Consider the following 18062-nt stretch of genomic DNA (forward strand, 5'->3'; position numbering starts at 1 on the left):
GATATAAATTGGCTGCAGCTTGTTCAAAATGCAGCATCAAGAATCTTAACCAAAAAAAGAAAATCTGAGCACATACTGTATCACCAGTTTTGGTATCATTACACTGGCTGCCTGTGTCCTTTAGGATCGATTTAAAAATACTCTGAAAAATAAAGCTCTTCTGTATATTTCGGAGTGTCGATCCTCTCACATCCTTAATCGTAATCTTAGATCTACAAATACTGGTTTGCTTAGTGTTCCTAGAGCCAAGCATATAAAAACCGGTGATGTGATCTATTGCTCTTATGCACCAAAAATCTGGATTACTCTGCTGACTGAGATACACCAGGATAGTACTGTGGAACATTTTGAAACATTTCTAAAAACCTACTTTATTAATTGGCCAATTTATTGGATTTAATGCCTGTTGATGGTGATTACATTTATATATTTACATTGGTATATTTGATCACATTTTATTCCATATACTGTTTCTTTACTTATGATTTTAAATTTTGTCTTATTTTTATGATTATATTGATTTATTTTTACAATCTATGTAAAGCACTTAGAGCCTGCATCTTAATGTATGGTACTATATAAATAAAGATGATTAATATATTCTGCATGTTGTTTTCCTTTATTGTATACCTCAATGTATTTATGTATGGAGTGAACTTGTACCAAATTCATCAGGGACCCCATTCTCTTGAAGCTGCACACTTGATGCCCTCAGAACACTTCATAACCAGTAAAATACTGTTGAACCTGCTGTGACATTAGGAATGGCCGTTATTACATATGATCTCTTGAATTATTTGTTCTATCAGCAAGTGATGGTATAGATGGTATTCCAAGTGACAGGGGCCAGGTTTCCTGATTCCCCAGCATGGAGAGAATAGACAAATGAAATACTTCAAAACAAACACAGTATATACAATTCTCTAGAATCAGTTTATTTTCCTCCTGTTCTTTGCCTACTTGCTGGAAATGGTGGTGACAGATGTTCACAAATTTTCAACAGTTGTCCTTGAGTTATTAACAAGTTACTTGCTATCACACCTCAGCCAGCTCTTGCTTTAGCTTCAGTTTCATAATTATGTTCAGGGACTTAGAAAAGGACTCAAAGGAAGATCAGTTTTAAAAATGGAAAATGGATCAATTTCAACATAAGATGATATGATATAGGAGCAGAATTAGGCAATTTAGCCCATCCAGTCTGCTCCACCATTGCATCATGGCTGAGTAATTTCCCTCTCAGCCCAATCTTCTGCCTTCCCCCATATCCCCTCATGCCCTGACTAATGAAGAATCAACCAACCTCTGCCTTAAATATACATAAAGACTTGGCCTCCACAGATGCCTGTGGCAACAAATTCCACAAATTCACCATTCTCTGGCTAAAGAAATTCTTGCTCAACTCTGTCCTAAATGGACATCACTCTATTTTAAAGCTGTGTCGTCTGGTCTTAGACTCCCCCATCATAGGAAATATTTTCTCATGAGGAACAACAAAACATAGAGCAGAAAATACTGGCGGATGGAGATAAACAAATAAATTACATGTTAGAGAATCATCAGCTATATTAGAGCTTTGATAAATTAAAATGCTAAACAATTTTCCTGTTATAATTTCACTCCCAAGCTCCTCCTCATTAATTAAAATCTAAGCCTAACCTTCTCTCCCTCTCTCAATTAAAACCTTAGGTCCAATCAGCTCTTGTACTATTAGCACCAACGTGCACACCTTTCCCCTGTCCCTTTTTTAACCTTGGGTCCAAATTTTCTTTCTATTGTTTTAAACACAGCTTTGATCTCCACCACCAAACAAGTGACCTGTTATTTTTATAGACTATAAAATGGTAGATGTTATATCCAACACATAATTTGAAGTGGTCTTTACTAAGAATACTTTGGACAGGAGGAAAATTATACAATACCATGAAAAACAAAAGTACATTTTTTGTTAACTTTGTTTGGGTTAAGTACCAGGATCTGTAGGATGAGCTTTAGATTCATGCTGAGTTTGTGTGTGTGAGGGAGGGAGGGAGATTCTATCTGCTAGGTGACCACACAGCGTCTTTTAAAAGGGGGGACTGAGCTAATCGGTGCAACTTCAGGGTTGTTAATATCTGTAAGCAAACATGAAGAAATTATTGCATGTTGGGACTGTTTCAAGGAAAAGAAACAGCAACTTCTTAGTGTGTTATTGTGGGCATTTCTGTTCCCAGACCATTCCTGTGGGCTTTGATGATGATATGGATTTAGAGGGCAAGGGAGTTAATATATGAAGAGCACAATAAATGAGATACAGGATGAATTCACCATTAGAAAGAGGGAATCACATTTCGGGAGAGGGAGAGAGACAGTAGAATGAATGTAGATGAATTGATTAAGCGTGCAGAAATTCTGCTGAATGTATTTGAAACCAAGTCCAGCAAGGGGGAGAAGCAGAACTCTACTTTCCTAGAATGAACTGGGCATATGAACAGCAACCAGTAAAGAGCACAAGGCAGAGTAAAATTAGGGATTGCCCAATTTTACTCAGTAAATAACCATGTTAAAATGAAAGTTCCAAATTCCATAAACGTTGAGGAATTATATATTAGAATTGGGCTAAAAGAGAGGCTTTATATACTGAGAGATCAACACTTTATGTAGAGCGGAAAGCGGAGGGGTGGAGTTTAAAAGGGACACTAGAAGGGTTATGGTAAAATCAAAGAAAACCTTGAAATGTTCTGAAAGTACAAAAAGGGAAAGATAATTAAAAAGGAAGGCAGGGAGATATTGTGAAACAACAAAGTAAGAGAGGAAGGGGAGAGTGTCAAGTTCTAATGAACGTTCTTCTCAGAACACAGTTTGATGAGAACATAAAAACTGAGGAATGTCAACCACCTTTCACTCGATGTCAGAAAGACCACGCAGCTGATTATTGATCTCAGGAAGTGGAAACCAGTCCCCACCAGAAGAGCAGAGGTGGAGAGAGTCAGCAACTTCAAATTCCTCAGTGTTATAATTTCAGAGGACTTGTCTCAGGCCCAGCATGTAAGTGCAATTGCAAAGAAAGCACAGCAACGCCTCTACTTCGTAAGAAGTTTGTGAAGATTCGGCACAACATCTAAAATTTCGACAAACCTCTTTTAATGTGTAGTAGAGAATATACTGGTTCTATCAGTCTGGAATGGAAACACCAACGCACTTGAATGGAAATTCCTACAAAAAGTAGAGGATATGGCCTAGTACATCACAGGTAAAGCCCTTCCCACCATTGAGCACATCTACAGGAAGCATTGTGGCAGGAAAGGAACATCCATCATCAGGAAACTCCACCCACCCAGGTCATTCTCTCTTCTCACTGCTGCCATCAGGAAGAAGGTACAGGAGTCCCAGGACTTACACCTCCAGGTTCAGGAATAGTTACTGCCCCTCAACCATCAGGCTCTAAAACCAAACTTCACTCAACTTCACTTGCCGCATCACTGAAATGTTCCCACAACCAATGGACTCACTTTTGAAGCCTCATGTTCTCAATATTTATTGCTTATTTATTAATTATAATTATTTCTTTCTTTTTGTATTTGCACAGGTTGTTGCATTTTGAACACTGTTTGAACACCCAATTTGGAGTGATCTTTCATTGGTTCTAGTTTGGTTATTATTCTATTATGTATTTATTGAGTATGCTTGCAAGAAAATGATTCTCCGGATTGTATATGGTGACACATATGTACTTTGATAATAAATTTACTTTGAATTTTGAATGTGACATAATAGAAATGATAAACAGAACAAATGATGTGAGCAGCTTTGAGAGTGAATAAAACACCAGCTCCAGATAAAGTATATCCCAGGTTGTGAAAAACGAGACAGGAAATAACAAAGGATTATTCACCAACAGGTGAGAACAGTGGAAGACAGATAATGTGGTACCATTGTTTCAACAAGGAGCCACAATGGTGCACTCAATAAAACTGCTGCCTTACAGCACTTGGAATCCAGGTTCAATCTTGACTGTGGGTGCTGTCCCCCTCTGCACTTGGATTTCTCCCTCAGATTTCCTCCCACATCCCAAAGGTGTGATTATGTTAGGTGAACTAGCTGCTGTAAAGTACCCTAGGAGTGTATGTGAAGGTTAGATTTCGGTGGAATTGATGTGAACTAGCATTTAATTGCTTCAATCACGATGCCCTTATGCCACTGTAGACTTTGAGGTGTGGGTAAACACACAGTTGTGTTGAGGATGGAGGATGACCCAGTGATACTGAAGGAACCATGACATATTTCCAAGTTATGATGGTGTGTGGCTTAGAGGGTAACCTCCAGGTCGTGGTGGTTCCCTCCGCTTTCCAGGATCACTGCCAGATTAGTGTAAAAATGGGTGCTTGATAGTCTCAGTCAGCTAAGGGCTTGTTTTCAACCTATATCTCTCTATGATATGGTAAGAGTGAGTGACGTCAGGCCAAGAAGTGACAGCAGTGGAGGAAAGGTGTTGGGAAATGCACAAACCATTGTTTTCAAAAGGCACAGGTTAACTAAGCACTGGCAACATTTTTTTTGTTGAAAGGAAAGGTGAGGTTCGCAATGAATGAAAAAAGCAAAACCTTTGGGGTCCAAGAGAAGAAGAACAAACTACATTGAACACTAGATCAGTGCAGACAGCAAGAGGTAATTGTTTATGGATGTTTCAGCCACTGAGTTAGTTAATTACTGAAGGAATTGGGCCTGGATAATACTGGGCCCCTTGGATTTCATGGAATTCATTGGCAGGGTTAGTAGCTTAGACAGAATCTAAGACAATATTAGGAATTAGTCAAGGTGGATGGATTTTTGGAAATCATGGGTAAATGATTTTGGATGATCTGCTTCCAAAAATTATTTGAAAAGAATGGATTATGTTTAACCTGCATTTGTTTGCAGCACAAACATACACCATCCTTATTTTAATTACAGTTCCACTTGTTCTTCATTGAATGCAAGTTTCTGCACACTCACTATTCCACGAAGAGTAAATCAAAACTCCTTAACAAACTTAGTGGCCCCTGATCACTGCTTGATTCATTCCATGCCAAGTTCAATCCAAACACTTTTCATTTGTCCTGACTAGTTCCAGAGCTAGTTACAAAGCTAATTATTAGTTTAAATATTCACACCCTGAGTATAACAACAGCTTTAATTAATGCAGCTCTTCAACAAGACACGATCTTGGCTGGTCGTAGCCATTGGAACAGAAAGAAACTACTCAATCCATTGAGCAGCTTCTTCCATTTAGTTAAAGCATTGCTAATCTGTCTTTTAACTCCCTATAACAACTCCTATCTCATTAATACCCTTGTATGACAAAAAAATTTTCAAACTCAGTTTTGAAATGATCATTTGGCCCTGAGCCTCAAGTTTTATTATTGAGTCATACAGCATGGAAAAGGGCCCTTTGGCTCAAATGGTCCATGCTGACCAAGATTCCCATCTAAGCCAGGCTGATTGCCATGTTTAGTATCTATCCCTCTAAATGAAACTTCTCCTATCCATGCACAGTACTATACAAAAGTCTTAGCCACACATATATAGTTAGGGCGCCTAGCACTTTTGCGGAGTACTGTGGTAATTTTATGTATTGCACTGCACTGTACACAAAAAAAGACAAATTTCATGACATATAGTGGCGTGCCAATATTTGGGCACCCTGGTCAAAATTTCTGTTACTGTGAATAGTTAAGTGAGTAGAAGACTAACTGATCTCCAGAAGTCATAAAGTTAAAGATGAAGCATTCTTTTCAACATTTTAAGCAAGATTAGTGCATTATTTTTGTTTTGTACAATTTTAACTGAAAACAAGGAGAACCATGCAAAAGTTTGGGCACCCCAAGAGATTTGAGCTCTCAGGTAACTTTTACCAAGGACTCAGACCTGAATTAGCTTGTTAGGGCTATGGCTTGTTCATAGTCATTGTTAGGAAAGGCCAGGTGATGCAAATTTCAAAGCTTTATAAATACCCTGACTCTTCAAACCTTGTCCCAACAATCAGCAGCCATGGGCTCCTCTAAGCAGCTGCCTAGCACTCTAAAAATTAAAATAAATGATGCCCACAAAGCAGGAGAAGGCTGTAAGAAGACAGCAAAATGTTTTCAGGTAGCTGTTTCCCCAGTTCGTAATGTAATTAGGAAATAGCAGTTAACAGGAACGGTGGAGGTCAAGTTGAGGTCTGGAAGACCAAGAAAACGTTCCGAGAGAACTGCTCATAGTATTGCTAGAAAGGCAAATCAAAACCCCTGTTTGACTGCAAAAGACCTTCAGGAAGATTTAGCAGACTCTGGAGTGGTGGTGCACTGTTCTACTGTGCAGCGACACCTGCACAAATATGACCTCCATGGAAGAGTCATCAGAAGAAAACCTTTCCTGCATCCTCACCACAAAATTCAGCATCAGAAGTTTGCAAAGGAACATCAAAACAAGCCTGATGCATTTTGGATGAAGTTAAAATAGAATTTTTTGGCTGCAATGAGCAAAGGTATGTTTGGAGAAAAAAGGGCGAAGAATTTCATGAAAAGATCAGCTCTCCAACTGTTAAGCACGCGGGTGGATCGATCATGCTTTGGGCTTGTGTTGCAGCCATTACACTGGTAGAGGGAAGGACGAATTCAATTAAATACCAGCAAATTCTGAAAGCAAACATCACACGTCTGTAAAAAAAAAGCTGAAGATGAAAAGGGAATGGCTTCTACAACAGGATAATGATCCTAACACACCTCAAATCCATAATGGACTACCTCAAGAGGCGCAAGCTGAAGGTTTTGCCATGGCCCTCACATTCCCCCGACCTAAACATTATTAAAAATCTGTGGATAGACCTCAAGAGCAGTGCATGCAAGACGGCCCAAGAATCTGGCCCAAGGAAAAATGGGTGAAAATCCCCCAAACAAGAATTGAAAGACACTTAGTTTGCTACAAAAAGTGTTTACAAGCTGTGATACTTGCCAAAAGGGGGTGTTACTAAGTACTGACCATGCAGGGTGCCCAAACTTTTGCTTCAGGCCCTTTTCCTTTTTTGCTATTTTGAAACTGTAAAAGATGGAAATAAAAAAGTAATCTTGCTTAAAATATTGAAGAAATGTGCCTTTAATTTTATGCCTTTTGGAAATCAGGTCATATTTTACTCGCTTAGCTATTCACAGTAACAGAAATTTTGACCAGGGATGCCCAAACTTTTGCATGCCACTGTGTGTGTGTTGATAAACCTGATTCTGATATGGGTCTCTATTATGGACTGAGAGAGAGAAGGGGTCAGGGAAAGGGAAATCATAATTGGGAAAAGGGGAAGGGAAAGGGGAAGAAACGGGAAGCACCAGAGAGACATTCTGTAATGATCAAATAAATCAATCGTTTATAATCAAATGACTTTGCCTGGTGACTCAGGGTTGGGTGTGTCTGTACCCATGCCGAACCCCGCTCTGCACTCCTTCTCTGCCACCTGCCCACTCCCTTTCCATGGCTCTCCACCATCACCATTCCCAACATCCTTTGCTCCCACCATATTTGCAAACTTGCTCTCTGCTCCACACTGACAAATACAGTACTATGCAACAGTCTTAGGCACCCTAGCTATATATGTCTAAGACTTTTGCATGGTCTTTTAAATAGTTTTAATCTAACTGCTTCAATCACTTTGTCTGGAAGCTTGTTCCATATACAGACCATTCTGTGGGTGAAAAAGTTGCCCTTCATACTCCCATTGAGAAAGAGAATTCCCTTTTTCTGTCGGAATATATTACAATAATATGACCCAACTCTAATTTTGCTCAGGAATTCCACTATCTCTTTCCCTGTACCTGTCAATTTTTTTAGTCATCATGTTTTCTCCTCATAAATAGTGCATCTTCCACCATCCATTAAGCTGAAATCATTACCACAGAAAAATGAGCAGTATCAGTTGAGAGTAAAACAAAAAATTTGCAGCATGATTAAGAGAGAGAACCAGATTTCAATAGTATCACAGTGGAGCACCTTGATAGAGACATAGGGTGCACAAGAAGGGCAAGTTGAAGCATTTTATACCCATATGTTGCAATCCCTGTCCCATTCCTCTAACATATTCTTCAGAAGCATTTCTGCACCAAGTCAAGGGATTAGTAACTTCATTATTCTAGGAATGTTATAAATTATGGAACATTGTGTTCTGTACATTTCCTCTATCCATTTTTGATAAAGTCAGCTTAATAAGCTCACACAGAAATGCTTCATTAGAAAGTTCATAGGAGGCATTTTAGGTAGATAATATACTATGATAGACTTTCATTCCTGAATAGGATCTCTCATGTTAAAAGACAAATACAATATGAGAAACATTACACACACAAATCCACTCAACTGTAAATCTACTGTCAAACAAGGGCCCCGCATTCTCTTGGAGTATCCCCATTTCTTTTAAGCACTATCTATGGATTAAACCACATTTGTTAGTCGTTTATAGAAATGTACAGAACCACAGGGTTTTCCATTTGCCACACAGATCACCTCACATTGAGGAATTAACTAAGATGTTCCACTCCAGACCCATTGCCACTCTGCCATGATTTTTAATCCCCAATCTGCCCAAACAGTCACATATTACCTGAAAACCTTGATATATTTTACGTTGTCCTTTCTAGACAGTGACAGCTCTGAATAAATCACTTCAACAGTTTCAAAGATACAGCTCTGGATCTACCCAGGACCTATTGAGGAAAGAGCTCAGGAGGGGCCTCCAACTGTTCGCTAGCTACCCTAAGAGTGATCCATAGAGCAAAATACCCTTTATTGGATCTGGTCATTCAATATTAACTACTCACTCTACTAATATCCAGGGTACTTTCTCCCCACCACTCCTCTTTATACACCCAACAATCCCTTTCTTGATTCTTTTATAAGGCAGGGAAATGTCAAGATATTGAAAAGGTAATGGTTGATAGTGAATTTCAGCAACCCTGCAACTGGGAGGCTTCATGTTGCTTTCCCAAAGAAAAAAAAACCCTTGGTATAAATAGTTCTAAATCCAAATGAAATCGTCCATTCTAAAGAAAAACAGTGTCCCAGAGTCTCTCACACAGACATCCTCCCCCAGAGCAGTCAGTCAGGCCCTGTAGTTGAGATGGAAGTGTGAATTAGTTCACCCACTGCTTTTGGCTGGTCCTGAAGTGGCGACTGTTGTCCATTCTGTCCCTTGGAAGTGGTTTCTGGTGAGATACTGTGCAGCCCTTCCAGTAACGTACAACCAGGATGGTTCTTTTTGAAGTGCTGGTTTAAAATGGCCTGGAAAGGGAAGCTCTTGCCACACACATGGCAGTGGAAGGGCTTATTCCCAGTGTGCTTGCGTATGTGATATTCCAACTGGTCTTTGCGGGTGTACTTTTTCCCACAGATCCGGCACACAAAAGGTGTTATGCCCATATGCAACCGCATGTGGCGGTCCAGACTCCCCTTCTGGTTAAAAGACTTGCCGCAGTATAGGCACGTTAGTCGAGGATTGTAACGGTACCAGCGCTCAGCCACTTCTTGGTCCCGGAGATACTCTTCATAGCCAGTGGCACCAAAAATTGGGATGTCACCAGTCTAGAAGAGAACACAGCGTCAATTCAGAAGGTGCAAATGGTGCAGTATCTATGAGGGAATGGCTAATCAAACAGTTCAGATGTCACCCAGCATAATGTTATTGATTCTTTTGACATAATTGCAGTTATAATGTAGGGAATGCAGTCAATGTCCTCACAGAGAAGTATAATATGTTACAATGACACTTCCTAAAGCACATTCATAATTGAACATTAGAGAGTTTTAATTAGTTAATAAGTTAGCTCTTCAAAGCTTATTTTCCTTTCTACAAGTCAGAGAATGTTTCAGAATATTATAGACTCTGCGGAATTGGCAATGAAACCATTGATAGCAGCTCTGGGAAAATGTGCCTATTGATGAAAATATAACAGTAAAATCAGTGGAGAAAGTTCATTAATATTCCAGTTATGCTGACATACCAGGCAATGCAGAAACACTTAGTAGTTGTGGAAAAAGAATAAGCAGCATGAAGGTTTTGGAAGAGATGCTTGTATGGTCAGCTAACATTATACCATTAGGAACCTCAATTCCCCTGGCTAAAGTCATGTTTATTTTTTAATGGCACACTCAAATTACTGTTCAACAATAAATCTGTAACACCAAACATTCAGAAACTTTGGAATCAAGTACATGCATTAATACACACACACATATTTACTGCTTCTATATTGCAGCAGCTTTCTGTAAATCTTTGTCAAGAGTGACATCCAACTAAATGTCACAGGGTGGTTTGTTGTTCCTTGATCCTGTCTCTCCATCATCAGGGCAATGCCCAAACTTCAGTAATACTAGGTACATTGCCACAACTACACTTCACTACCATCCGACCTTCACAATTTCCCTACTCATACATTAACCCTCCTTCAACACTGTCCCTATGCGAAAGGCAATACTGTATTCTTTGCTAATGACCGATTCTGCCAGTGGACTCTGTGCTAATACAGGGTTGTGAATAAAGATACCAGTGGAATTTGCATCTTCATTTTTAGCACGCCCATGGTAATTCAGTTCCCAATCAAGTCAAGTTGTTTATTATGGGCACATAACCTTTGACAGTGGAAAATTTATTTATTACTTAAGGAATCAGCATGGTAACAAGCCCTTCTAGTCCAATTACACACATTTGACCTACTAACCCGTACATCTTTGGAATGTGGCAGGAAACCAGAGCAGAAAGAACTCTCTGAATGCCGTCCTGCAGTGTGGAAAATGGTCACAATGTTCTTTATTGCCTTTCCACAACATATTTGGTGGAGTGCGGTTTCAGTGCAGTTGGCCAACTTCTTTCAAAACAACGAAACAGACAGAAAATTACTGATTATGGGGATCTGAAACTCCTGAGTGACATTAAACCTGATGCTGAGAAGCTGATATCACTGCACCAAGCTCGTCCATCTCATTGAAAGGTTGGACACTCTAAAATTGTTGATGAAAATTGTTTTTATTGTAATTAAATAATTTTATTTGAAACTTTAAATAAATTTGAGTATTTCTTGCAATTACTGTCACTGCTTTGAATTTGCAGTTCCTATTTTCTTCTGCTGTGCATTGAAAATCAAAATTCTTTATAGTTTTTATATAATGGCTAGAATGGGAGAGAGGGGCACTGAGGATGTGGTTTGGGAGCAAAGGGGGTGGTAACACAAAACATTTTGGGAACCACTGACCTATACTGACACATAAACGCTGTATTGCAGAAAGTGTTGTTTATTGATAAGATGCCAAACCAAGACCTTGTAATCTCCCTCATGCTATATCCAAGTATATGCCATAGTTGTTTCAGTCCATCCCTCCACCAACAGCACCAAAATATAGACCCGAATACACAAGAAAATAAGAGCAGAGATAGGACACTCAGCTCCTCAAACCTGCCTCACCATTATTCAATATGATCATTCTTGATCTATGCTGGTCTCAATTCCTCTCCTGTGCCAGTCCTCCATAAACCTCAATTCTTTGAGCTTTCAAATATCTATCCATCTCTTCCTTAAATATATCTAATGATCTGGCTATCACTAGTCTTATGGGCAGAGACAGCCAGAGATTCGCTACCAACAGAGAAGAACTTTCTACTCACCTCTCTTCTAAGTAACTGGCTCCGTATTTTTTTTTAGCAAATAAACCAATTATTCCACTTCCTGTTCATGTGCCTTTACTCTGTCTAAATTGACTGCCTGCTTTTTTTGCTTTGTTCCAGAAACTGTGGGGTTAATTGTGTTGACTGATGCTCAGCTGTTAGCTGTTTCAGTCTCAGGAAGTCATGCCAAACAAGCAAGTCTAGCTGATGAAGCTCAGATGCACCAGTGTTAGAGGACAATCACGGGTTCTGTGCACTTAATACGCTACATTTAACTTATTTTAATGTTTTTGTTAGCATTTTAAGAAGTTTTTGATTATTTTAAAAGGATTTAAATCCATTTGAATAGTTTTTAAATACCTTTCACTATCAGGGTACAGAAGGCCTCAGAAAGTGATGCTCAAGACTAAGACCACTCAAAGTTCCTTCTGCCTTGCCTGACTAGCTCAACTGGGTTGGAGAGAGGATTTAGTAGGCCAGGACCTCACACAGCCAGTTCCTGATATCCTGGCCCAGTAGTAATTGTAGCTAACATAGGGCAAAAACAGATCAGCAGGTCCACTCAACCTACCCATGCAGTCATTATATAGTCTACTTCAAACACTGGCCTCTCTGGGAAGTGTAAAGAGGAAAGCTCAGAAAACAACATCAATGTTTTATCAACTCACAAGCAAACACACACATCTAACCCCAAGAACACAAAAAGCCATCAAATGCAGGAAATCCCAGGTCCTTCTAAAAGGTATGCAGTAAATCCTCCTACACATTTGGGGTACTTATTTCTGAAGGCAGCAATTCAAAAAGTCACCCCAGTGCACAGCCAAACTTGATATTCCCTTATCCTGTACTGTTGTGCCCACATTCACCTCAAATAAGTAATCTACTCATGTAGAATTGATTTGAAAAAACTCAGTTTTGTCTTCTCATGAACAAGAGAAAGCCTGCAGATGCTGGAAATCCAAGCAACACCGACAAAATGCTGGAAGAACTCAGCAAGCTAGGCAGCATCTATGGAAAAGAGTAGAATTGACATTTTGGACCGAGATCCTTCATCAGGACTGGAAAAAAAGATGAGTCAAAGTAAAACAGTGGGGGGAGGGGAGGATGCACTCACATCGATTGTGATGAAATGCTTTGAGAGGTTGGTTATGACTAGACTGAACTCCTGTCTCAGGCAGGACTTGGACCCATTACAATTTGCCTGTCGCCACAATAGGTCAACGGCAGATGCAATCTCAATGGCTCTCCACACGGCTTTAGACCACCTAGACAACACAAACACCTATGTCAGGATGCTGTTCATCGACTATAACTCAGCATTTAATACCATTATTCCCACAATCGTGATTGAGAAGTTGCAGAACCTGGGCCTCTGTACCTCCCTCTACAATTGGATCCTCGACTTCCCAACCTGACGACCACAGTCTGTGCGGATTGGTGATAACATATCCGCCTCACTGACGATCAACACTGGCGCATCTCAGCGGTGTGTGCTTAACCCGCTGCTCTACTCTCTCTATACCCATGACTGTGTGGATAGGCATAGCTCAAATAACATCTATAAATTTGCTGACGACACAACCATTGTTGGTAGAATCTCAAACGGTGACGAGAGGGCATACAGGAGTGAGATATGCCAACTAGTAGAGCGGTGCCGCAGCAACAACCTGGCACTCAATGTCAGTAAGATGAAAGAGCTGATTATGGACTTCAGGAAGGGTAAGACAAAGCAACACAGACCAAACCTCATAGAGGGATCAGAAGTGGAGAGAGTGAGCAGCTTCAAGTTCCTCGTGTCAAGATCTCTGAGGATCCAACCTGGTCCCAAAGTATTGACGTAGTTATAAAGAAGGCAAGACAGTGGCTATACTTCATTAGGAGTTTGAAGAGATTTGGCACGCCAACAAATACACTCAAAAACTTCTATTGTTTTACCATGGAGAGCATTCTGACAGGCTGCATCTCTGCCTAGTATGGAGGGGAATCTGCACAGAAGCTGCAGAAGGTTGTAAATCTAGTCAGCTCCATGTTAGGGCAGCATCCATTATTAAGGACCTGCAGCATCCAGGGCATGCCCCTTTCTCACTATTACCATCAGGTAGGAGATACAGAAGCCTGAAGGCACACATTCAGCGATTCAGGAACAGCTTCTTCCCCTCTGCCATCCAATTCCTAAATGGATATTGAAGCTTTGGACACTAACTCACTTTTTTAAAAATATACAGTATTTCTGTTTTTGCACGTTAAAAAAAAATCTATTCAATATATGTAATTGATTTACTTGGTTATTTATTATTATTATTTTTTCTCTTTCTGCTGGATTATGTATTGCATTGAACTGCATTGAACTTGAACTAAGTTAACAAATTTCATGTCACATGACGGTGATGAATAACCTGATTCGGATTCTAAGCACCTTGTGGTTCTTCCTCCCCTCCCTCCACTGTCTTACTCTGACTCATCTTTTTTTCCAGTCCTGATGAAGGGTCACATCCCGAAGCATCAACTCTACTCTTTTCCATAGATGCTGCCTGGCCTGTTGAGCTCCCCTAGCACTTTGTGTATGTTGCTTTGTCCTCTTATGGTTTGTTTGAAACAAAAAGTTCAGCCCCAAGTCCATTCTAATGGCAAATCCAGAAACTTGGTATCAAGCAGGTAAGCTCTCTGCCACACATCACATGAAGAAAGCAATTGCTGAAGTGTTTGAAAATGTTTTGAAATTATGAGATGATACAAATGTAAATCATTTTAAAATGGAGACACAAAGACACAAGTGATCACAGATGCTAGAATCTAGACCAATCAGAAATCTGGTGGAGGAACTCAGTGGGTTGAGCAACATCTGTGAGAAGGAAGGAATTGTTAATGTTTGAGGTTGAACCCTGTATCAGGACCTGAAATGTCAATAATTTCATTCCACTCTCATATACAGCCTGGCCTGCTGAGTCTCATTTCAAAATGTATTCTGTACATTTACTTCATGGCTTTCACCATCTCATGCAGTCCTAATACAAGTCAGCCCTATAACAATTCATTAAGTGTAGTCACCACTGTAGTGTAGCAGTTAGAGCAAGCTCATACAAACTCAACCGTGATAATGTGTCAATGTGATTTAGTTCAGGGTCTCTACTACTACAACTATGGCAGCCAATATATGTCAACGTTTAAAGGAGGATTCAAAGCAGTCATTTTACAGCAAAAGAAATCATTTAAACAGCACACCACAACAGTCTATCAATACAAGTCTTTGTAAATGGAACAAGTCTGAAACTACAGCAGTCACCCAGTAAAACATTAAATGAAGAATAATTAAGTTAATAAAATCAATTCCTTTCTGCAGTGCTATCACCAGGAGTGCCTGAAGGAGGAAATAAGCAATCATATTCTTTTTGGTCGAGAGTAGTGGTGTCACTACACAGCTGTAAGGTTGGTTGAGGGATAAAAAATTGGTCTGGACAGTGTGGAAGGTTTTCCAGCTCTTCTTCAGGTAATATGATTGGATCTTTTATTTCCACCAAGAGGTTAAACAGCATCTTAATTTATCATCAGAAAGACAGCACTGAAGTGTCAAATGAAATTATGTGCTCAAATCCTTGGAATGTGATTTGAACCCACAATTGTAGAGAGTTGCTACTGAGACACAGGTGAAAGCTAAAGGAGGTAACATTATATCTTCTACATTCCTCAGAGTCAATGTTAAACTTGTGCCATGTAACTCTTCTATCTGAAACCTATAAACTCAACATCAAAAGTGTCCAATGTTGTCCATTCTGTTAGTTGACATCACCTACTGATAATTGAATGTTTTACTGGATTGGCAAATTCTTTGTTATTAAAACGTGGGATGAAAAATGCTAAGTAGTTTGGAAATGTTCATTTTAGCTTAAGTTTTAAACTCCATTGCCCAATTTGACAGCTCTTGGCAATATGTCCTTTCAAGTTCTGTACCTTCTGCATGGAATGAAAGAACTGCAAGTAAATGGACATATAGGTCCAGGTGCCATTTGAATCCGTCACCAAGATAATTACAGTTTGAAAAGAAACCACAAATACAGCAAAACAGAAATCCTGCAACAAATATAAAGGAAACAGAATTAAACCCCAAAGAGTTCAATATCAGATTGGTCTTAGGTGCCCAGTGGGAACTACAGCTAAAGTCAGAATTTACATACACTTAGGTTGAAGTAATTAAAACTCATTGTTTAACCACTCCACAGATTTCATATTAGCAAACTACAGTTTTGGTAAGATGTTGAGAACATCTACTTTGTGCATGACACGAATAATTTTTCCAACAATTATTTACAGACATGTAGCGGTGTGCTACACGCAGCGCTAAAATTACGACACGGAGTCGGTAACTGCAGTCGAAGGAAAAACTTTATTCGAAAACTTCAGCCTCACTTTTAAGCCTCTGTCAACCGGCCCCCCATGGCGAAGAGGCTCCAAAGCTCTGTGCTCGCAAACCCCTGTAGGCTATCTAATTGTGAGTCGGTTCGCATACGCTAGGAAATGAGCCGCCACATAACCCCCCCCCAGAACCGGCGATACACCCCCCAATGTCCACAGCCTGGGCCAGAACCTGCTTGGGAGGTCGGCCTCTGCGCCGAGGCGCCGGAAACTCGGCCGGTTGCGCCAGGTCCACATGGGCCGGCTTGAGGCGGTCCACCGTGAAAACCTCCTCCTTCCCCCCAACGTCCAGCACGAACGTGGACTCGTTGTTCCGGAGCACCGTAAACGGCCCCTCGTATGGCCGCTGCAGCGGTGGCCGATGCCCGCCCCTTCGTACAAACACAAACTTACAGTTCCGCAGGTCTTTGGGTACGCAGGTCGGGTGCCGCCCATGCTGTGAAGTGGGTATGGGGGCCAGGTTACCGAGCTTCTCGCGAAGTCTGCCCAGGACTGCAGCGGGTTCTTCCTCTTGCCCCCTCGGGGCTGGTAGGAACTCCCCGGGGACGGCCAGGGGCACGCCGTATACCAACTCGGCCGACGAGGCGTGCAGGTCATCCTTGGGCGCTGTGCGGATGCCGAGAAGGATCCAGGGAAGCTCGTCCGCCCAGTTGGCTCCTCGCAGGCGGGCCATGAGGGCCGACTTCAGGTGACGGTGGAAACGCTCCACTAGCCCGTTCGACTGTGGGTGGCAGGCAGTGGTGTGGTGCAGCTGAGTCCCCAAAAGGCTGGCCATAACTGACCACAGGCTGGAGGTGAACTGGGCGCCTCTGTCGGAGGTAATGTGGGCTGGTACACCAAAGCGGGATATCCAGGTGGCGATCAGGGCTCGGGCGCAAGATTCGGAGGTGGTGTCGGTGAGCGGGACCGCCTCTGGCCATCTTGTGAACCGGTCCACGATAGTCAGGAGGTAACGCGCTCCGCGCGACACTGGCAGGGGGCCCACGATATCCACATGAATGTGGTCGAAACGCCGGTGGGCGGGATGGAACTGCTGCGGTGGGGCTTTGGTGTGCCGCTGAACCTTGGCCGTCTGGCAGTGCATGCACGTCCTGGCCCATTCACTGACCTGTTTGCGGAGTCCGTGCCAAACGAACCTGCTGGAAACCATCCGGACAGTTGTCCGGATGGAGGGATGCGCCAAGTTATGAATGGAGTCGAAAACACGTCGCCGCCAGGCTGTGGGGACGACCGGACGGGGCTGGCTGGTGGCGACGTCACAGAGTAGGGTCCTCTCACCTGGGCCCACGGGGAGGTCCTGGAGCTGCAAACCAGAGACTGCAGTCCTGTAACTCGGAATCTCCTCATCTACCTGCTGTGCCTCTGCCAGTGCCTCAAAGTCTACCCCTTGGGAAAGGGCATGAACGGTAGGGCGAGAGAGCGCATCCGCCACGACATTGTCCTTACCCGAGACGTGCCGGACATCCGTTGCGTATTCAGAGATGTAGGACAGGTGGCGTTGCTGGCGGGATGACCAGGGGTCGGATGCTTTCGTAAACGCAAAGGTAAGCGGTTTGTGGTCCGTGAACGCGGTGAAGGGCCGACCTTCTAGGAAGTACCTGAAATGCCGGATTGCCAGGTAGAGCGCCAACAGTTCCCGGTCAAAAGCACTGTACTTGAGCTCGGGTGGCCGCAGGCGTTTGCTGAAAAACGCCAGGGGTTGCCAGCGACCTGCGATGAGCTGCTCCAGCACCCCACCGACTGCCGTGTTTGATGCGTCCACTGTGAGGGCGGTAGGGGCGTCCATTCTGGGATGTACTAGCATTGCGGCGTCAGCCAAAGCTTCCTTCGTTTGAACGAAAGCGGCGGCGGACTCCTCGTCCCAGGTAATGTCCTTGCTCGGACCCGACATCAGGGCGAACAGGGGGCGCATGATCCGGGCAGCTGAAGGGAGGAAGCGGCGGTAGAAATTGACCATACCTACGAATTCCTGAAGGCCTTTGATCGTGGTGGGTCGGGGGAAGTGGCGGACCGC

General features: G+C 42.1%; 1 protein-coding gene across 5 annotated transcripts in view; it reads right to left on the reverse strand.

Moving 5' to 3' along the window:
• Positions 1-914: 914 nt before the first annotated feature.
• Positions 915-18062, reverse strand: part of zbtb37 (zinc finger and BTB domain containing 37) — a 56796-nt gene continuing 39648 nt past the window's right edge. For all 5 annotated transcript variants that reach the window (XM_059984937.1, XM_059984938.1, XM_059984942.1 and 2 more), the window contains one exon: positions 915-9561. In XM_059984937.1, the coding sequence (XP_059840920.1) occupies positions 9079-9561 (483 nt within the window). In that variant the 3' untranslated portion in view covers positions 915-9078. The remainder of the gene's footprint in view (positions 9562-18062) is intronic.

This window comes from Hypanus sabinus, chromosome 11, assembly GCF_030144855.1.
Source record: "Hypanus sabinus isolate sHypSab1 chromosome 11, sHypSab1.hap1, whole genome shotgun sequence".
In the NCBI taxonomy this organism is placed as follows: Eukaryota; Metazoa; Chordata; class Chondrichthyes; order Myliobatiformes; family Dasyatidae; genus Hypanus; species Hypanus sabinus.